This window comes from Ambystoma mexicanum, chromosome 2p, assembly GCF_040938575.1.
Source record: "Ambystoma mexicanum isolate Mex_15411 chromosome 2p, UKY_AmexF1_1, whole genome shotgun sequence".
Lineage (NCBI taxonomy): Eukaryota > Metazoa > Chordata > Amphibia > Caudata > Ambystomatidae > Ambystoma > Ambystoma mexicanum.
Genome location: NC_090923.1, coordinates 1301468013 through 1301490861, shown reverse-complemented (window position 1 = coordinate 1301490861; position 22849 = coordinate 1301468013). Strand labels below are relative to the sequence as shown.

Sequence of the window (22849 nt, the reverse complement as noted above, 5' to 3'; positions counted from 1 at the left end):
CTCACTGGACGTATCTGGGCTCTTCTTGTGCAATTTGGATCTGCCGGCCCTGACTGACTGTTCCAGATAATGACGCAGTGCGGTCTTGCTTTGACTCTCCTCTGCTTGCCCCCTCCCCTTCGAATGTCAGCATGGGTAGAAAGAACCTGGAGTCAAGAGCCACACTGCATCATTTTCAGAAGTGCAACGCTCAGCCCCTGCGCGGGAACACTGTCAAACTGCATGTGTTAGTCGTAACTGGGCTTAAAATAAAATGGAAATGAGACTCCTCGAGGCTACTCATACTAAGGTAACTCGCATGCAGAAAACCCTTTACTAATGTAAAGTATATCAAACGAAGGAAAATGCAAACGATGAAAAAGCTACGCATGATAAAGCACCTGAGAAAGTAACACAATCATGTGTTAGCACGGCATTTATGCACATTGCCATATAACGATGTCCTCATGAATGGTGCCCGTTTCCACATTCTTCTTTAAGTATTCTTGAGGAACACTGAGGCAACATTGTCAAATGAAACTTGGTGAGGGAGGGTCCCTGGATTGGCGGTAGGGTGGCTTCCGAGGGGCTGCTGAGACCAGTATTAGGGCGAGGTGTTTAACTGTTAAATTCATTAATAAACATAGTATATACCAGCGCATTCGTCTTCATATCAACGCATACACAACTTGCTTATCAGCATTCAGTAACGGAACAAGCGTGCAAGTTCCTTACTTGTTTCAGTTCAAGTGGTCGTTCCTGCGCAGGAAGCGCTTCCAGGAGGGAAGAGATATCCAGCTCAATATTTGATCCAAGTTTGGAGCCAGCATCCAGAGTGACCAATGATGATAAAGGAAGAGCTGCGATGGACGAGAATAAAATAGAGGAGAGACACAATTAAATTGGTATGAGAAAGTGATTAGAAAGTGGGCCGCAAATTCAGAGAAGTGCATGCACTGGTGAATATAGGCTTCCTTTTACAGTAGCCACACAATCATCTGCCATTACACTTCAATACACCTATACTGCAAGTAGTGTTGCACATTATTGTAGTTTCTCAATTTGGGGGTCATTACACATTTATATCATCCATATGATTCATCTATTTAAGGACCTTCAATCTATGAAGCAGAGGACTGGTGGAATCGCTTAATGGAGGGTGAAAGGACAAGTGAAACTATTGCAGTGACTCAGTTTTTGCAACATATTGATTTTGCAAAATCGTAAACTGAAGTTGGAGCAGGCCTAGCAAGGAACTTTTGGATTTAGGTTGATGTTTCTGCTGAAGTTGATTTTGCCTGTCTTTTTGTTTCTCTTCGTATTCTATCTACTTTGCCTTTCTGCTGGGCCCTATTTTGTCTTACTTATTTGATGCTTTTCTTCTTGTGGAGCTTGGAGAGGGACTTTTGGCTATTTTACTGACTTTCTAATTATAGTAAAATATTACGAGATGGACATGGAATTCACATGGAAATTGTAAAAAAAATGTGTGAACATTTTAAATCAATAAAAAAACAAAAAAAAATGTATATTCATTCTAGACTGTCATAGAGTCTTGTATGATGAAGCCGACATCAAAAAGACCGTTGGTAGTATGTTGGAAAGTTTTCCTTTAGTCTGAAATACATGGTATGAGAGCACCAACTAATTTAGGTGAACAGGGTCTCCTGAAACATTTCTGTTGTCCTCCTTGGGCTAGATGTGTTGGTGCTGTCAAGCTCCAATCATGGGAGGTAGGCTGACATGTTAACAGTGTAAGGCAAAAGCAGTTCAAATAAAGGATGGTCGGCACAGAGATGGTAAGTATATCTCCGCACTGTGAGAAAAAGGTAAGGTGAACACAGAGATTACACCAGATGCTTATCTAAAGTCTTGGCATGTCTTTCACACATTCGCCATTTAGTTACAAATCTCTGCAGAGTCAGTATGGGTGACTTGCTGTGACCCAATGATATCCTAAAGGCACGAGTGCAGTGCACAGCGCACACATTGACACTACCCTGGTATGCAGGAACCTGTGTCTGCAGACTAAGCCAGGTACTGTGCACCGGTTGCTTAGATGGGCTTACCTCTTCTTCTGCTAATCCAGCAAGGCAAATCGTTTACTACAGAAATGCTTCCATTTTGACTGGAAACCTATATGAAGCCGGTTTTCCGTCCATATAACGGTAGATTTACTGGGATGTCTGGATGCGCCCTACCTTTTCAATAGCAAATCATTGCAGTTTTACTGACAACATTGTATTACATGTGAGTACCTGGTGAATTGCCAGGGATTTAAAGGTTTTCCCAAGTAGTGAGAGCAACCATGACCTGCTGCATCTGTCTATGGTTTTGATACCTGGGAATACAAATAAGGAGTCAGTATGCCACACTCACTGCGTCTTCGAATAATATGAGGCCTCCCTGTTGGTTTGATGATCTAGCCAGAAATATTTTCCCCCAGGTTTAGCCACTTCCAGACTACCACCCCAACAAGAGGGACAGCCAATCGAGCATATTGGTCCAAAATCTACAGAAACACAAGTTATATTCTCTAACTCAAACATATTACATCCCATCAGAAGTCAAAAGAGAGGGAAAGTACGAGGTTCAAGCCACCCTCTCTTTGCAAAATATTTAACGCAATGATCCTTCACAAAGAATGCCCTAGTAGATAGCTTAAGGCTGAGATCTTGCCAATATTTAAAAAGCAGATCAGATGATTCCATGTCATTACAGACCAATCACCCTTTTAGTCTTTCTAAACTCTTGGGGAAAGCCATTTGGGGAAATTTTGGGCATTAGACAGCATTATATCTGATTATGAAGCTGGGTTTCGAAGAGGAGTAAGAACATTGCAACAAGTTTTCCACTTCATTCTTCTTGTGGCCGTCTTTGTCGTAATCAGGAAACAAGCCCCATATTTAGTTTTTATCAATCTCAGGACAGCATTTGATGCAGTACCTTTGAGTTTGGTGTGGGAAGAACTGACCAGTCTTGGAGTTCAACCAGGATTATCGTCATCGGTACGACTACTGTATATGTATAATCATGCATTCGTTTGATACATACAAGGAGCTGAAAGCACTAAGAAATTCCCTGTGGGTAAATGATTTAAGCAGGAGTGTCGTTTGGTACCCCTGGTATTTTGTTATATATTAACTCATTGTACAACGATACTGACTTTAGAAGCAGACTCTCCTAGTGTTACACAGTTGATGGTCGTGCAGAGTATGGGCTATCCCTCTGTCCCCAAATATCAAACTGACATCCACAGTAATACCTGTCAGAATGAATGTTAGGGCCAAAGATGGTAGTCCGTAGAGTCAGGACGCAGGAACAACCGGAAGAACCCCTGGAGCGCTGTAAGGGAAGGTATATGGTTATGTAATGTTACAGAATGCAGTATCTGAGTATAAACACCCGAACCACTGAAATACCTGTGAGTGTTGGAGCGTGGACCCAGGGAGGTTCTAAGGACAACAGGTCCGGGTGAAGCTTGATAAAGTCCTGGCAGGCAACCACCTAAGGCAGGACCGAGGTCCAAAACAAATAAGGGCTAGACAAAAGGCAGTCCGTAGAGCAGCGTGGAGGTCGGCAACAGATGATCAAAGTTCCAAGGCAAGTTAGGGCAAGACACGAGGCAGTCCGTTATGGGAAAACAGTTCGGCAGCCAAATATATCCAAAGTTCCAAAGTTGACAGGGTTTAGACGAAGAATAATCCGTAGTACAAAAGCCGTGGTCCAAAGTGAAAAAAGTCCTGAACGAAGCGCGAGCGACACGTGATCCCAAAAGAACAGCTGTGAAGCAAGGCTGTCAGTAACTGGACTCCTTTTATCCGACGTAGGGAAACACGTGACAACGGTCACGTGACGCAAACTTCCAAAGCGTTGCAGTATTGCTAGGCAACTAGTCACGTGATCTGCGCCGTGTTGTGTCGGACAGTCCTCCGTGAACAGTGTGATCGTTTTTGATGAAGGAGCCTCCAATTAACTTGCCACAAACGTGAAGGGCGATAAACTCCAGTTTTGTCAAGCGTGCCATGTCGTGCCCTACAGTGTGGAACCTGTTGAGGCAGTAAGGTACCTCTGTTGGGATGTGTGGATTTGAGTGCTGCTTGAGAGGAGGACATAGAGGGGCGTGTCTTTTGTGCGGGGGGCGGTGTGACACCTAGCCTGAGAGGAACTAAACACAGCACTATCGTTTGCAGATTATGCAATTGTAATCTCCGGGTCCGAAGTGAAAAGATCTCTTCACTTAGTAAACTCAACCCCCCGCCCAGTTTCATTATGTTAGACTAATGTTTTGTAAATTGGATTGAAACCAATTTTGGGGAAACCTCTAGAGCAATTAATCATTCATGCAAATCGATCATAAATGATGCGTTTAACCAATGGTTTCTGAGTTAACTGACCTAATCCAGGGACTTGAGCCTTTGACTTCATTGAAACATTCCATCATAGAAGGTTTTTTATCAGATTGTGAATCAGTAGTTTAACATAAAAATATAATACTGCAATGCAGAATAATGTACATGTGCTGAGTAGCGAGTGTCCCTTATGTCCTAGAAAAAAAAGCGTATTTCCTCTTATTTTGCCCCAGTTATTCACGCAGGAGGAATGTATGGCTCAAAATACTATTCCGAGTTTCTGACAGGACGAGAGTCAATGATGCTCTTTTACTAGCTAGAACCAACGCAATAGAATCTATGGTACTTTTTTGTGTCAAATTATTTGTCTTAGTGAAAGGAAGCTCAGGGGGTTGAATGTATAACACACTACGTTTGACTATCATCATCATCGTCATTGTCATCTGTCATTTGTATAGCCCCTTTCACCATCAGTATGGTCGCAGCACGCTATAGGATGAATGTTCTTGGGGACCGAAGCCCAGGTAGGGGAAATTGGTCAGAGAGGTTTAGAATGCTTGTGTGCATTTTTGCAGGCCAAGTCCATGCTAGACACCCATGCCGAGTTGGCATGTGGATGGGTGCTGAGAGATAGTCTGGAGAGTATGGAAGAGCAGGAGAGTCATTATTTGTGCAGCTAGACCCAAGTTTATGGTAGGGAAATCTGCTTTCTTATCTCAGAGGAGTTTTGCATTGTATCGCAGGGATAGCTGCATTCTTGTGGCAGAGGTATTGTGCAATGGTATGGTCTTAACTCTCAGTTGCGGTAGTTTCCTATTGAGTGTTGACCAAAAGTTGATGACAAGTGTATAGTGTCACCTTGAAGAATTATACCATCAAGATCTGCTACCTGCTTGTCTGCTCAATTAACCAAAATGTGATTGGTATGTTAAGGTTATTTCATGTAGTTAAGGAGATGATAACTGATAATTGGATATATCAAGACTAAGCATCGTAAGAGAAATCTTCAAAGAGTGGTGAAATATAGGTGTTTTGTTGAATTATTTTTATAACCATTTCCTTAAATTTGTTACTGTAAAGTTTATTCATTATGAAACGGTTAAAATATTACATCACTGCATCTTTTGCAATAGAACAACTCTATTTTGATTGTTTTATTGTCAAACTAGGTGTCAGTCAAACTGGTCTCAGTGCACCTTGGGGGTAGCACCCTTGGGAAACCCTCGAGGGGAAGAAAACCCAATCAGATGTAGTCCTAGGAAGTTGTGAGTTCCAGCAAAAGATACCGATGGGTACTGCAGTAGACTGTAGGTAAGTTCCGTCAGGGGTGATGTGGAGTTCAATAGGCGTAGTTCCATAAACTCCGAAGGATTGCAGGTCAGTGGCACCATGGAGCGAAACAGAAGCGATGCACCTACCCGACCATAGAGATGACAGATATAGATATAGAACGGGTAGATGCGGTCGCCATGTTGGAAAAGAACTAGAGCTACAGGTGGCTTGCCGATACGACGCTGAGAAGGCGCCATCTTGAATTCCACTGTTGATATCGTGAATGATGCTTCCTCCAATTCCTTCACAATTGCCATGATGGAATCCTTACAGTATGCCCTCCCCATGGGGTCATTGGTCCGGGTTTCCAGGGATGAGTCAGATGAATTTCTTTTGACTGTCCTTGAGGTATGAACTGATGTAGCAGGTTCCCAGGTTCAATCCAAAGGACTGTAGCCTTTCCAGTCTATGAGGTACTGCAATGCTCCATGATGGTATCTGGAATCACAAATGGCAGCTACCTCATATTCCGGACCTTCCGAAGTGTCTATTGGAGGGGGAGTATGGTTTGATCTCCTGTTGAAACATGTGTTTTGAGCTGGGAAACATGAAAAACGTTATGAATTCGATGCCACGAAGGGGGAAGTTGTATTCTGTATGCCACCTTTCCTATGGCTTCGATGATGGAAAAAGGACCAAAGTATTTTGGGGATAGCTTAGATGGTACTAGATGCCTTAGTAGGTATTTAGAAGAAAGCCATACCATATCTTTGGGTTTATAGATGGGTTCCTTTAATCGTTTTCTGTCAGCTTGTCTTTTGACTCTGTTTCTAGCTTCTGAAAGTGCGACGAGAGCTGTGGAGTGTACCATTTGTATATCAGACACAAGGGAGTCTACTGCAGGTACTTTAGTAGGTTTAGGAGCAATTGTTGGAAAGCTAGAGGGATGGAATCCGTACGTACACAAGAAAGGGGACATCTGTATGGCTGTGTGAAGGGAATTGTTATATGCAAATTCTGCAAAGGTATTGCTCCAATGATTGATTTAATCATTCTGTTTGTCCATTGGATTGTGGATGATACCCTGATGTGAGGTTACGTTGTATTACCAATGATTTGCATAGATTTTTCCAAAAAGAGGAAAAGTATTGAGATCCTCTGTCTGATATGATGCTGTTAGGTAATCCATGGAGACGAAAGATTGTTTGAAGAAAACAAGAATCCATTTGTGCCGCAGATGGTAGTCGAGTCATGGGAATAAAATGGGCTAGTTTTCTCATAGAGTCTATGGTCACCATGATAGTTGTGTTATGAGAGGAAGGTGGTAGTTCCACAATAAAGTCTGTAGATATGCTCTCCCATGGGCGAGTAGGAAGATTCGGTTGAACCAACTTTCCTGTGGATAATTGTCGAGAAACTTTCAATTGAAAGCAGACAGAGCAAGAAGATACGTAATCCTTGACGTCTGGTTGTAATTCCAGCCACCATAAGTGTCTGTTGATCAGTTCCAAAGTGGTAGTAACTCCTCTATGTCCAGCTGTCTTATGGTCATGACACAAAGAGTACTTGCTTCCTTAAAGTTCCCAGAGGGATGTACAGTTGGTTTCCACGAAAATATAGTTCACCTTCTCTTCTCAGGTCGTGTCTGTTTGTTTCCATACTAGGTAAATTCTGGCTTAGAGTTTGTATTTTTTGCAAGAATGATGACACAAAATAGAGGAAGGTTGCATGAGGCATCATCTTTTCAGGGGTAAAAGGCACCGTATTGTAGGAACTTCGGGAAAGAGCATCTGCAATCTGATTATTGGTCCCAGGAATGTAAGTGAGGAAAAAATCATAGGATGAAAACAAATATGCCCATCTAGCTTGGCAACTGTTTTGACATTCCATATTTTGAAGAACTCTCATATTTCTATGATCTGTGCATATTTGAACTGGATGTTGAGCCCTTAATAGTAGATGTCTCCATTCTTGGCAAGCTCTTTTGATAGCCAGCAGTTCTTTTTCAAGAACAGTATAGTTACGTTCCGATTCTGTCAGAGATTTGGACATGTAAGCGATAGGATGTTCAACCCCTTTTTCTGATACCTGTTTCAGTACTCCTCCTATAGCAGAATCAGATGCGTCTGTTTCTAGTATGAAAGGTTTGGTTTGATCGGGTAACCGCAGAACCAGAGCCGTAGAAAAGGCGGTTTTCAGTCTTTCAAAGGCGTTTTGAGCTGCAGGGTTCCAATGAAAGGTGTTTTTTTGTAGAAGAAGTGTGAAGGGTTTAATGATTCTGGAAAAGTTTGGAATGAATTTACGATAAACGGTAGTGAATCCTAAGAATCTCTGTATTTCTTTAAGATTCTGAGATGGTTTCCATTTGTAAATGGCCTCCACCTTCCTCGGATCCATGGCTGCTCCTTCTGCGGATAGTATGAAACCCAAATAAGGTATGCTGTGTAGATGGAAGGAACATTTCTCCATCTTTGCCAATAAACTGTGTTCTTGTAGCCGCTTCAATACCTCAGTTACGTGAAGAATGTGCTCTTGTAGGTTGTTGGAAAAGATGAGGATGTCGTCCAAGTATACTATGAGAGTATGTAGGAGCAAATCCGCGAATATATGATTGTCAAACCGCTGAAATACTGAAAGGGCATTGGCTAGCCCAAAAGGCATTACACGATATTCATAATGCCCAAAAGGCGTGCGGAAAGCGGTCTTCCACTCGTCACCACTTTTATTCTGATTAAATGATAGGCTCCTCTAAGGTCGAGTTTTGTAAAGATGGATACTTACTGCCTCCAAAATGTCTTGCATGAGAGGTATCGGGAATCAATCCTTGTAGGCCTCTATAATCAATGCAAAGCCGTAATTCTTTACAGTCCTTCTTTGGAATAAAAAAAAGGGAGGCACCAGCCGAGCTTTTTGATTCAGTTATGAGGCCATGGCATAAATTGGTTTGTAGATACTCCTTCAATGCTTCTTTCTCAGGGATGAAGAGGGTATACATTCTACAAAAGGGTACTTGGGCATCAGGTATTAGATCAATGGAACAGTCGTCTTTTCGGTGGGGAGGTAGCTCCTTGAATTCATCATTAGAAAAGACAGATTGATATTTTCGATAACATTCCGGTAGGAGAGCTAGATTGGAAAAGGTAGGATTCACAGGGAAAGTATCCTGTTGAGCTGCGGTTGAAAACAGTCCCACTGCCTCGTCCGGTAGGCAGGAACTAAGGCATTGTTCAGATCCCAAAAACAAAGTTCCTGCAGACCAATTTATGAATGGATTATGCTTAACAAGCCATGGTAGTCCAAGTGTAAGAGGGTAATGGGCTGCTCTTATCAGATCAAAAGATATTTTCTCCCCATGTGTGGAAATCTTCATAGTGAGAGGTGCTGTATTTCTTTAATCAGTCCTGATGATAGAGGAGAACCATCCACTCCTTCTACTGGTAGGATCAAGGTTTTACTAAGACGTGGTATGTTATTATTAGAAGCCCATTCAGAATCCATGAACAATCCTGCCGCCCTCAGTCCAGTAAGGCGGGAACTTGCTGGATAAGTTCGCCTAGGAATTGCAGTGTAACAGAAATCACCACCATGTTTTGGGGTTTTGAGAAACTCTCCTGGGAACTCTGTACCAAGGACCCGCTCATGGTTTCCTTCATGGGTGGCCGTTGGCGTTTCCCTGACGTCTAGGAGGAATTAGATGACAATCCTTCAATTCATGCTTATCCGAGCAGCAATACATACATAACTCCAGCGTTCTACTTCGTAGTCTTTCTTCCGTCGTTAAAGGTCCTCTGGCCATGCCCAGTTGCATAGGTTCTCCGGCGTCTGGGGTTCTACTAGTTTTGGAGACCTCTGGTTTTTACGCTGCTAGGGTGGGACGGAGTTTACCCTTGCGTCTTTCTTGGTTTCTTTCTTGTATGCGGTAATCCAATTGAAGTACCAAAGTGATCATTTCCGCTAGATTTTGGGGGCGTGGTACTCTGGATACTTCGTCCTTGAGCTCTTCACATAAATTCCTACGAAATATGGTCAGAAGGGCATCATCGGCCCATGCAGTTTCATTGGCTAACTGTTTAAATTGTGTAGTGAAAGTAAGGAGATCTGTGTTACCTTGTTTGAGATCAAGTATGTTCTCCTGTGCTGACACCACTAATTCCTTTCTGCCGAACATGGCTTGTAGACTGTTGATGAATCCTGCATAAGAGTCCATGAGTTGATTATTAGTGGTGATAAGAGGTGTGGCCCATGCAAGGGCGCTGTCGGATAGATTTGATATCAAAAAGCTTACTTTAGCTCGATCCGTTGGAAAAAAAACAGGGTTTCAGGGTAAATTGTACCTAACAGGAATCCAAAAACTCTTTCAGTTTCTTCGGGTTGCCATCGTATTTTCCCATAGGTAATGGTCCTGGTGGAAGTTCGGTACGGGTAGCAATCAATTGTCGGAGAACTGCATTTTCATTCTTTAAAGTCTGGACCTTAGTATTGAGGTTCTGCATTGCCGCTATTAATTGTTGTATCTGCTGATCCCTCTTTAGGCATCGCTTTCTATCACAAACCCAACGTGGGTACTTACGATTGCCTGTTGCTGCAGATGCAGATGATGAAGGTCCAGCAGTATTCGGATGCATCCCCTAAGGTGTCCAGAGACCAGAAACTGGTCTCAGTGCACCTCAGGTGCAGCACCCTTGGGAAATCCTCGAGGGGAAGAAAACCCAATCAGATGTAGTCCTAGGAAGTTGTGAGCTCCAGCAAAAGATACCGATGGGTACTGCAGTAGACTGTAGGTAAGTTCTGTCAGGGGTGATGTGGAGTTCAATAGGCGTAGTTCCACAATCTCCGAAGGATTGCAGGTCAGTGGAACCAAGGCCGAAATTGTGTAGAGCGTAAACAGGCTATGGAAGGCAATCGTCAGGAGTACTGTGGCCGAGCACGCACACCAGACCGTACAGAGAGCAGGAAGAAGAGGAAACAAGGATGCTCCGAAAGTAAAGAAGAAAACAAGGGGCAGGAAAGAAATGATGAAAGGTAAGTTAAATGTAAGACTCAGAATGAAAGGCAGAGGAATCGACAGACGAGACTGCTGTAGGCAAGGAGAAGGTAACAAAATGCAAGAAAATATCTGGAGCGGAGGCTGAGAAAAGAAAGGAAGCATTCTGAAGAATGAAAGTCGTGGAGAAGCGCGAAGAGAAAAGGCAAAGGGACGGAAGAAAGAGTAGTCAGGAAGTAGGCGATAAACAAAGTAGCAGGAACGCGATGCAAAAGCATAGGCTAGGCACCGTGGAGCGGAACAGAAGCAACGCACCTACCCGACCATAGAGATGACAGATATAGAATGGGTAGATGGGGTCACCATGTTGGAAAAGAACTAGAGCTACAGGTGGCTTGCCGATACGACGCTGAGAAGGCGCCATCTTGAATTCCACTGTTGATATCGTGAATGATGCTTCCTCCAATTCCTCCACAATTACCGTGATGGAATCCTTACAGTTTTATGCATCAAATATTTGTATTGTATATTTTAGGTTTATACTTCTATGGGAGGTATTTCCCAAATTAATGCTTAATTGAACTTGAACTGAACTTCCACAATACAACAAGGCATCGAGAGGGCACCAGGTCCAAAACAATACACTTTAGGACAATTTAGTCCTGTTTTTTAATGACCCGTGGCCGCAGCAACTGCTGAGGACTGTTACGATGCCTCCCACTGTATGTGCTGGATCCAGAAAGTGACAGCAGCAATGTTCTCAGGAAGAGCAAGGGTGTTTTGACCTGACGACTCAACTGTGGCTGCCGGGAAATGGGAAGGGAGCATCGTGCAGAGCCTCTGTCTGTTAATGTGAAGAAACTGGTGTTATCAAGCACTGCCAGAGCATTGCGGTCAGAATCAGTCTTGGAATATTGCAGTCAGAAAAAGCTTCTCTTCAGTTGGTTTTTTCTTCATTCTAAGGATTAAAAACATATAAATGCAGAATATAAAAGGACTTGGAAACCGAGAAAGGTCTCAGCTCCAGGGTTTGTCTTCATGCACAAATGTGGCAGCCATCACACCACATGTAAACTTTCATGGATTCTTTCCAGGCTTCTAGCTGGTGTGGACTAGAGGTCTATTCCTGGCACCACACGTGCATTCTGTCATATCAGGTTCTAGCAACTCCAGCCAGAAGCCATGAGCACATATGAAAAATATCCATGTCCACTCATTCCCAGAGTGCACAACATGGAGCTGGTACATAATTTACACAGGGGTATATGGTAGGAAACTGCAATAACATTGCAAATAAAGAATGGGCGTCACCAAACAATGGAGCCTAAACAGAAATCAATGAGAGCAGACTTGCACAGGTAACTAACTTGTGTAGAAACCGTCCAAAACCCCAACCTAGAGCACAGAAGCCATATTTGGCATTGGGGGTGTATGTCATGACATTCTGCCAGAGGAAAGTCTTCTGAAAGATGGATCTTGTTGCCTGTTGTTTGAGGTTCAATTGAGGGAGCCTGCACAGGGAGTGAACCTTCTTAGTTCAGAACCCCAGCTAGATTGCCCGCCTAAGGTTGTCCATCTTATTGAGTGGCCGAAAGCCAAATCTTTGTTTGCATATTTACTTAATCATTTTCAAAATCATCTGAACAGAACATTGCCCAAGAGAATCAATCTGTTACATAGATAATCATAATAACTGACTTGTTACCTCAAAGACAACCGATTTGGCCTTGTTTAGTCTCAGGCATTCCGTGACATTTCTCTCATATTGCCCACAGTCATATCTTCATCTCCAGATAGCACAGATAGGAGGAATTCATCCTAAATTGCTTGTTTTAATAAAACATTGCCATCATATTGTCTGTCAGAATCAATACATTTTCCCCTCCGATCATCTGGAGAAATGCTATGAGGGCCAGAAATATTGCTTGTGTTCCAACATCACAATATGCTGTTCCCTGTCTTGGGCTGACTTGGAGACATACAATGAAAGGTTTCTAGGATTTGTCCCCCTGATCCCATGTGCAAAGGATCTGTGATGATCACAAAAGAAGGAATCCTCTCAGTTGAAAGGGAATCTCAGCAAATTCTGTCACCTAGTTGCCCGAGACAACCACTGTATGTCTTTTGACATTGTCCCCTGCCTGGCCGAAAAGGTGTGTGTGAAAGTGACTCAAGGAGCCTGATCTCACCACCTACTACACAATCTTGGCCTCAGAGGTAGAATGGGTAGGATCCCCTGTCCCCACCAGAACATGTGAATAGGCAGGCAGGCGATTTCCACATGGTTAACATCACTGGTAGTTAAACAGTGAAAAGATCATTTCTTACCATCCCATCACCCATCTTCCCTTCCTAGGTAAGATCCTTGAGAAAGCAGTAGCCAGGCAACTCCTCCAACACAGCTAAGCCAACCACCAAATTAATTCCTACAAACCTGGCTTCAGACCCAGATGCAACAAGGAAACAGCTACCAACAAGGTGATCGACGATGCCCTTAACATCCCCGATCATGGCCATCCTTGCCCCCGGGTTCTCCTTGACTTCTGAGCAGCATTCAACACAGTAGATCACCAGCCACTCACTGAAATCTTACATCGCTGTATGTGGATGAGCGAGATCTTCTTCAGCTGGTTCAAATCCTACCTTTCTAACCACCACCATTTCATCCAAATGAATTCCTACTGATCACCAACTCTACCCATGTCCTGTGGAGTCCAGCGAGGATCCATCCCCTCCCTTGTGACCATCAGCCTTTACATAAGCCCGCTCAGAACCCTCCTGGATCCAAACAACATCCACCAATATGCAGATGACACACAGCTCTACCTCACGATATGCTGCATCGAAGACCTCCACAGGCTCAAGGTCGGACTCATATTGATTCAGTCCTCTATTGTGCTTACCTGAAGCTCAACCCCTCCAAGGCCAAGTTGCTACTGCTGACCAACAATGCCAAAAACCCAGACAGCCACACCTGGCACTTTGCTATGATCCTCACACCTTCACAGCTCAGCTGGTCACCTGTGTCACGTCTCTTGGGTTCAACATCAACACACACACACACCTCTCATTCAAGCAGCATATAACAAGGAAGACACAAAATGGTTGGTACCAATATTCACTCCTGCAGAAATTCAAGCTGGTCATCCCAGAAAAAACTTCAGATCAGCTGGCCAAACCATGTTCCTCTCCAAACTTGAATGGTGGCAATGCCCTTCTAGAAGCTCATCCGGTGACTAACCTTGCACCCCTGAGATGTGTCCTACATCCTGAAACATGACTCATCAAAAGACTGCAAATTGAACCACATCACCCCAATTCTCATCAAAATGCACAGGTTCCCAGTGTAAGCATGTATCATCTTCAAATCCTGCTGCATCATCTACAAGGCTGTTGCCCTGAAGTCCCCAATCTATCTCACTACATCATTGAAAAAGCATTTCCAGAGGCCTACAATCCACCAGATGTGGGTGCAAACTTGAACTCTGCCAGTACAGGAAGTAAAGAACCAGAAGACAGGCCAACACTGTTTACGCCACTAGACTCTGGAACTGTCAACACCAGACACGTCCCCTCGCTTCTACATTTGAGGAAGGAGCTCAATACCCTTCTGTTCGAGGAATATCTCCACCCTAAAACCTAGATCCACGCACCCTACACTCCCCACCTAACCTGAGACTGGGTGACCTGCTCCCCTATTTCCTTCTCTTGCTGACTGTAGATACCTTGCTGCTGAACTGTCACCCTCCCCCTCCCCTATTCTTATCGCCCCAATCCCTTGTATCTCTGCTTCCCTGACTGTGTCATTCCCACCATAACTTGTAAAGCACATTGTTGCTTCCTGAACCGAGATCCACATTCAATAAATACCCTAATAGCAATAATGAGCACACCAGAGTCTGCTGGCCCTTAAAGGCAGGACCTGCAGTATTATACTGTAACCCCCTTGTTGGGGGGGGGGAATAAAGAAAAGTAAAACGGTCCACATCGTGAGAAGCCTTGTCTGGGATCCTTGAAGCAAAAATGAAAAACAAAATACAATAGAGGACCCTTGCACGTAGTTGTGTGAGGGATACTTTAGTTTAAAGAAGAAAAAATGTTACTGAGCACAGCGCCATGGCATTAACGGATAGAGAGGGGAGCACCAATACTCACTGCTGCCTTCCCGACGGACTCCCTGTAACCGGCCCAGGCACTCAAATCGTTGATGCTCCCCACAGTGGGAAGCGCCCAATGTTTCAGGCATCCCAGGCCATATAATTGTTTTAGAGGGATGCCCCCTGTCAAGCGGCCCACCAGGACTCCCTCAGCCGCACTAGAGTGATGCGGCCCAGGTTAAGGAAAGTTGTGGGCCCACCCATACTGCTGCATTCAATGTCTGTCTGGGTTTTCTTGGTGCACCCAGGCTGCTCTCCTGAAAAAGACAAAAGAGAACTCTGGCCAGAAACAGTACTGGAGTCCCTACTGATTGTCCACGCCTGGATTACTTCACTGTGGAATTTCTACCTGACCATCACTGGATTCTTTGGACTATTTGTTACCTTGGATGAAACAACTACCAACTACCAAGCTGAATCTGTCTGCACATTCTAAGGACACCAGGGTTTTTGTGCCTGACGCCTTGAACCAGGGTTGGCTCCCCTGAGTCCCCACTGCCTGGCAGACTGCTTATTAAGCAAAGTGGCCTCCGAGGGAGCCCGCCCTTATCTCTCCCAGAAGAAGGGAAAGAAGAAGACAGTACCTCGCAGGGGGAAGAAGAAGAACGTGTCCTCAAACGCGTTCTCAGAAGTACCAGGTGAGGCGTTGGAGGGGGAGGCCAGCACAGTCACCAAAAGTCCACCCATGGATTCTGAGAGGTATAGACAATAAATGCACTCTGAGTGCTTGTCTCCCTCATATACATTTTTAAACCCACAGGTGTTACAGGGTTTAAAAAGACTTATTGGCAATAGATTCCATTGTCACCCCTCCCACTTATCTGTTTAAAGCCTTGAAAGCCCTACGCAAATATAAAAGGTGCGCTGAAGCCACTTGGAGAAAAAAAACCTTCGATCCTGATCAAGGAACATTTTCCATTGCTTCCAATGCCTATCATTTTGCCACCTGCAGACATAGCTTTTGTTTGTCTAGTTTGTTCTAATAAGGAAAAATGGAAATCGGGCAGAGTTATGTGGTGAAAAAAGCATGAGGCCCCATTAGAAATGCTGCAAACAATTTATCTAAAAGGGAAGCAATATCTTCTGGGAAGTGACAGATTTTGAGATCCATAGAAAGAACCTAGACCAAGGGCACACCTTTCTCTATGAGATATTTGTAAATAGGCTTATGGGGTAATATAAAGATCATTATATCTGGAGATAAGTAAAGAAACCTAATCAAGGTGCAGAGGAGAAAGCAAGGTCCTGGCACGTGGACCCTATAACAACATGAAAGAGGAAAAGGCCCGTCCCCTGCACACTATCTATGGCCAAAAAAAGCCAAGTGGTACTAAAGATATTACAATAGTAGTAAGTACTATTGTAATCTCTTTAGTACCACTTGGCTTTTTTTGGCCACAGTTTGCAGGTGACGGGAGTTCTCAATGTTGGGAACCCTTTTCCTCTTAGATTTTGAGATCCAGGCATGACTGCAGCAGATTGATCAGTGTCTCAGACTCTGGTCACATTAAGGTTTACTGTGGTTTAACTGGCGGCAGAAAACCTTGGACAGCAGCCACAGGAAGGCCCCCGCTTTGCAAATCCCTCCTAACAGAAAGTGGTCTTCTGCCACTATCTGGAAATCAATGTCAGCTGGGGGATATCTGCTCACATCCTCCATGCACTTTGCTCACTCTTCCTCATGTCATTGGCTGCATTTTAGTTCCTGGAAGCAGTCTGAAGTTTGCAAATGATGGCATAATTAAGCCTGGCAAATACCTGGAAATCGATCATTAGCAAAGCGTAATTCAAGCCCACAAATGATTGCCTGGGGCAAGGTGTAGGAAGAACATTTCCAATTACTGCATTCTTAGCACTCTAATTGGGTTAGAGGTCGTCAACAATCACTGCTAATTATAACTTTTTTATATAGAGCTTCATTCCAAATTCCCCCACTTTAAGCACTTTAGTAAAAGTTGTTATTATTACCCACCCAATTGAAAGAGTCTAAAATATATGCACCTAGGGAGGATGCAGGGCTGAGCCGAGCCTGCCGGAATTCTAGGCTTGACCCATGTCAGAGCTAAGAGCTTAAGAAGCTATCCGGACAATGACACCACATAAAGCACTGAGAGAAAATGGATCAATCTTTACTTTCATTAATCGATCTTCCATTCTCCCAATATTAATTCCCACTCCACTTATGTTCCATGCTCTCATGGTCATTTCCCCTTTTCCCCAATGTTCAAAGGGCTTGAGCCACCAGCTTGGGAAACGCCTAGCCTGTGCAAATCACAAGAGCTTCTAAGGCACAGTAGGAAAAACATGGCACCCTCTAAGTTTTCTACAAATGGGGCCTGATTCTGACGGGGCTTTCAAGCTCCATTTTGTAGCGATATTAGTATTAAAGACACTAAAAATAAGCAGTTTTTATCATATGTTACAGTGCCTTCAAAACTGGCTAAACACAAAGAAATATGTTCTGTATTGCGCTACCAATGTCATAAGTCAGAGTCTGTGGCATCTTATGAAGAACATCACCATTGTCCTAAGCATTATTTCTACACAGGACCTGTACTTTGATCAGGTGCTGCCCCAATGACATTCCAGGAAAAAAAAGGTCTTCTATGGGTGGTAGGAGGACACAGTACGTGAAGCAAAGAACAGATTCCAACTTGCTTTGAGGGTGTGAAATACATTCAGGGCTGCAGTTTAGCTACTAAACCATCTGGCATATGGTTCGAAGCAAGAGGGAAGTGTATATCTAATATAATCACAAAACAGTTCACCCTTGACCACTATTGGACTGTGTTCTTCTGTGTGTTAAAGATAAATCTTTCTCTAATTTCCAAACTCTACACCAGATAGCACAACAAGCTAATCACTTGCAATTATCAACCCCCCATGTTCAAATCCTGGTCGCAACATTCTTTTTTGACTGCAGGGATGGATATAGCACATTTCCCCTGCCTGAGGCACTATGGGTGCTCTTGTAAATAAATGGCAGAATGTCCCATTAAAGGGATAGTTTGGTCAGAATTGTTATTGGCCAAATCTATCGGGCATGTATTTTAGAACATACATCGATCGTTCTTAAAATCTTTTGAAAAATTCCAATGCAACTTACCCGAGTTTTTCTCACTTTAACACATGCAAAAACGACAGGTCGGGTACCGCCATCTTGAGCTAATCTTATCTGTTGATCCATCGCCCTAAGTTAAAGTGCCCTTGCAGCCCTAATTCAGATAACCCCCTGTTAGGGAGATTTCTCAAACATGTGCTAATTCCCTTCACCTTAGAGACCCCGAGCAACTTTGCTGGATTTTGAGGACTTGATTTTTTTACCTGGAAAGAGTGTGAGCCTTTTTTCCCACTCTTTTATGTATTTTGATGTATATTTTACTCTTGCGTTCTTTGATTATGGAGTTTTTAAGATGTAAGGTTAAATTGACTTTACTAGACATTTTAAATTCCTAGATCCAGCACACACTATCTTCCTAAAGAGTGCTGGAGGGGTTACCTAGTATCCGCTGTGTCTAAAATACTCATGTAGCAGTCAAATGCTACCCTTTCCTATCGAAATGGCTGGTGGCATTGGTCTTCTTTTCTCGCCATTACTTTTTGGAAAGGTCCTTCTAGTGTTTGTCTCTGCGCGCCAAACTAGGTTTGGTTCCTTTGTTTCTATGCCTTTGGCGGGCTTCAGGACCGAAACTCCCTGTGCTTAGTCTCCTAGGAGACCCAAATGCACTCTGCCGTGATTGGCTGGCTGACTGTCCGGAAGGGACAGCCACCCTGCTGGGTGAGTGGCAACTAGGCTGGAATGAATGGGAGAAAACTGTTTAAAAGGCGATTCTCTTGGACTGGAAAGCAGTCGACCACTGGAACAAAAGAACTGAAGACGAGCTGGAAGAGAACGGCTGCTGCGACTCCTGGACCGTTGGTTTGCCTGGTGAAGCCCTGCTGCATGTCCAAATTGGCAAGTTCACCTCGACAGAGAAGCCCCTTCAAGGTAAGGACGACTTCTTGCTTTGAGTTGGTGGGACCAATCAACTTGTAAATCACCTGGATACCATTCTCTGAGCTGGTTAGGATTAACCAGGGGGAAGGACACCAGCTTGTGTGCTTGATGAACAGCTACTCTAACTGAAGTGACTCCATTTTGTCAGCGTTTTCCGACGTCCTCCCTCTTGTCCCCACGACTGAGGTTCAGGAACAGTGAGATCTGCAGGAACTGCCAGGAACCAATGTCTTCAGCTGCATATTTTGCTTCATACTAAGGTACTGTGCCAAACCAATTGAGAGAACGCTTCTCTCGCGATGAAAGTTCGTGGAACTTTTCCAACTTGCAGGCCTAATCAGCTTATGTTCTGAAGTGATCCAAAATACCCATGCGAATTAACTGTGGGATTTTTCATGCAAACACAGTGGTCAAATAATATAAAACCCTGTTGTATTATTTCCCCTCCTTTGTCTAAGTGGTGCTTGGTGCACCCTGTTTTTTGAGACTTATATAGCTTTTTAATCATTGGCAAATTGTTATAAAATGTGTATTACTATGTTTGTGGCAATCACTGCCTTTTTTAATGTTATACATGTGATAATATTTTTGTAAGTATTGTATGTGCATTGGGTTCATGTCTTTAGATAGGAACAAATGTAATAGGTATCTGTCTATTTTGTAATTGTGGTTTCACTTCAGAACACCAGGGCAATGGAAAGAGGGGTATCAGACTCACCTTTATGTTTTGCTCTCTTCTGAGTTAGTTCCCTTTGAGCCTTGATCCCCCGTTAAAAAAATTGGGAACCTTACCTGCTTTTGGTAATACTAATCAGCTTGTGACCCAACATATGATTCTTTTTCGTACAAACTACTTCAGAGAACTTTGGCAAAGACTCTACCGTTTACTTCAAGAACTGCTCTTTCCTATCCAAGACACAAGTCCATTGACTTTGGAATAGGCCTATTGAACTGAATCGAGTCCTCTAGTGAACTATAACTATTTGCAATGCCTAAGAAAGTATTTGTGATCTATTCTGCTAACTTGTGCCTTTTTACTCCCATTGAAAGTAACTGAAATGCCATTTATTTTGTTCCTATTTCAGGGGAGCCTAATTTGTTCAGAAACTTATTGGTTTGCTATTGAAGTGTGTTTGTGTATAATATTAAGTTGTCTTCTTCTAGTGAATGTTTTCTAAATGATTGTGTAATAAATTAATAGGTGTTTTACCAAGAAACCTTGACAGTATGTGTCTACTTGAACCACTGTGATTGTAAGACCTCTGTGTACTGCTCACATTCCCTCTTGAGATAAGCCTGGCTGCTCAGCTCGCTACCACAAAACTGTGTAGTACAGACTTATACCAAAGGTTGGTTTTGCTTACACCTTTAGTCCTAATTGTATGTGGTGGTCCCAGAGGGTACAGCATGCAATTCTGCCTAAAACCCCCCTAACGTTGAAATCACGAGGCACTCACAATGAGCTCCACCTATTTTAATCAGGTAAGTGGGCAGCGTAGCCAAATGTACCCTATCATAACCAAAGTCATAACGTTATCTAACGCAGAACCAAGAACATAAACACACACTTCCACAACAGGTGCAAAATGATAAAAAACTGTTTATTCTGAAGAAAACAGCAATAGTCGGGAGCGTAACAAGCACTTTTAATTTTGACATTATGCTGAAAGAGGTAATTAAGACCACGAAAGCATGAGTAACTTTTTCCAATAGAGGTTATAGCTAGCGAACATCGCATGGCTCTCATTTTTTGTTTAACTGTGGACGGTGATCTTATAATGCTGATTCCGTTCATTGATTGATTAATACCAGTCTTTGCATTCTCCACAGAAAGTTATTATCTTCCATCACTGATTTCTGATCGATGCACATGGCGTTCATTACAGAGAAGAAATTAGTGGTTTAAATTGAAAATGCAACACTTTCACATCGAAAAGTTTTCAGAACCTATAGGCTGCCATGTTGCTCATTACCGCAACCGCAAAAGAACAGATTGGTGTCTGGCGATTGTCCCAGATAATGATTACCACAGATGCGTTGTTGCTGATTATTGTCCAATTTCGGTTGAAGAAGCCTTCGACCGATAAACTGCACCCATGACAAGGGCACATCGGTATAATATAACTATGTAAAATCGAGAATGCAAAAATATATTTCAGTACCCAATTTATAATTGTATATACACAGTACATATTTATGTTGACTATCAATTTAAGTTACAATAAACATGTGAAATGTCTATTATTTGAGTCAGAATGAACATTCATCCGTCACAACGTTAATCATGTAGCATACAGCACACTTGTCATCCTCACTTGCATAAATATTATTTAAAACTTTGCTTACATTGGGTCTTGTGTTTCCATTCTCCCTACTTGACGGATGACCAACCGCTTCGAAAGACAGTGCTCAGTGATAGAAATGTAACTTTCCTACGTAAGCTTTCAATATAGTGAATCTTATCACTTCTTTGTGGATATTCGCCACATTTTGGCCTTCAAATTGTTAGTGCAGTGGATTCAAGGGCATATAACAATGCGCCCCTTCATCCAGCGTTCACAGCGTGTTAGAGAGAGTTTCGTTTTGGGAGCACATGCCACAAAAATGAACAATATTAATGGCAAGCTGTTCAGTGAAAAACAACGAAATATTTCAAGTATCGCACATATGAAAATATTTACTTCCATTGGAACTGAATCAATGCGCCTGGTCCCACAATATTCACATATTCTTTCAAAGATTACCCTAGGCGAGGTGCAGGCAGGCTCGGATTTCCCTATACTTTAATAGAGCAATGGCCGAGAAAAGAAAACAAAATTGATAGTGTGGGGCGTTATTTTGGCCAAAGTGGCCCACTTCTTTTCGGAAATAAACAGGATTTGAATACAAAAGCGTTGGGTTAATATACAGAGACTGCATGGACAGACAAAGAAGGCAGGAGGGAGGCAAGGGGAGATTTTGCACTAGGCTGGGTGAACTGTTGCAGCAAGGGCAACAAGTGCAATGAGCAACAATAAAAAGAAAGTAAAGTTTACATCACTAAATTCCACCATGCCTCGAATGAGTGCAGTTTTGAAAGGTTTACTGGCTTCTGTGTATATCTATTCCAGCAATTATATTGATTCTGCATTGATGCATGCACACCTTGTTGTGCTCCACATGTGGGCCTCCACAGTAAGATGTACATTTTCAAAGGCCACAGGCGCATTTTCATAGTGCACATTGGCCGAGGTGCTGTCTGCATAAATCCATGATATTGTCTGTGATCACTGGAGAATTCATCACGAATGACTTGAAGCACAAAGGCAGGTATTACACGTTGAATATGAAATCTCAGTCTTTCATGAATCCACCATGTAAAGGCACGATATGCCACAAGTCTGTACCACCTGTGTAAGAGATGCAGAAATAGTTTACTTGAATGAACCCAATAATTACATTTAGTTTTTTTCGCACTACCTTGTCAAATGTAAGGCATTGTTATGCTTTAAAAAGTACCTTTTCGTGCAAAGTACTGACACTACTTATGATTTCAAGTAGGGATCAATTAGAAATGTGAACGCACATTCCAGCAAAAACAGTTTGGGAGATGCTTCCAAGTGAATGAAACGTAATTGTGTAGACGATAAATCTAAAGATGAACATTTTATTTTCAGATTAGAATGAGTAATTTATTCAATTTACAGAAAAATATTTCGGCTGGGATCCATCAAAGTTATATTGATGTAGGGGAACAACATATTATGTTAGCTGTCTCGGTCGTCAAACACACAACATATGCAGAGTGATCTTACTTGTTACTTGGATTACGAGGGCAAACTGTAGCTGGAGGTTTGTGCATAAGAACCATCATAATATGCAACACAGATCTTGTAAGGCAGGTGGCCCTGAAGTCATGCAGCTCGGTAATGCATAGCGGTAGTGTGTCGTCTTCAGCAATGTAAGCCAAGCAGCCAGAGTTTTCTCTGTAACAGCAGTTCTCCACTAGAGTAGGCATAAGCTCACAACGATGACAGGTACACTAGGTGCAAACCTGCTCCATGCGACTGCGTTCAGGCTCCGGTGATTGATCCTCATGACTTTCATCTAATTCCATATCGTCTCAAGT

General features: G+C 43.0%; 1 protein-coding gene across 3 annotated transcripts in view; it reads right to left on the bottom strand.

Moving 5' to 3' along the window:
- Window positions 1–22849, bottom strand: part of RSPH10B (radial spoke head 10 homolog B) — a 765802-nt gene that overhangs the window by 438540 nt on the left and 304413 nt on the right. For all 3 annotated transcript variants that reach the window (XM_069645637.1, XM_069645638.1, XM_069645639.1), the window contains exon 10: window positions 715–839. In XM_069645637.1, the coding sequence (XP_069501738.1) occupies window positions 715–839 (125 nt within the window). The remainder of the gene's footprint in view (window positions 1–714; window positions 840–22849) is intronic.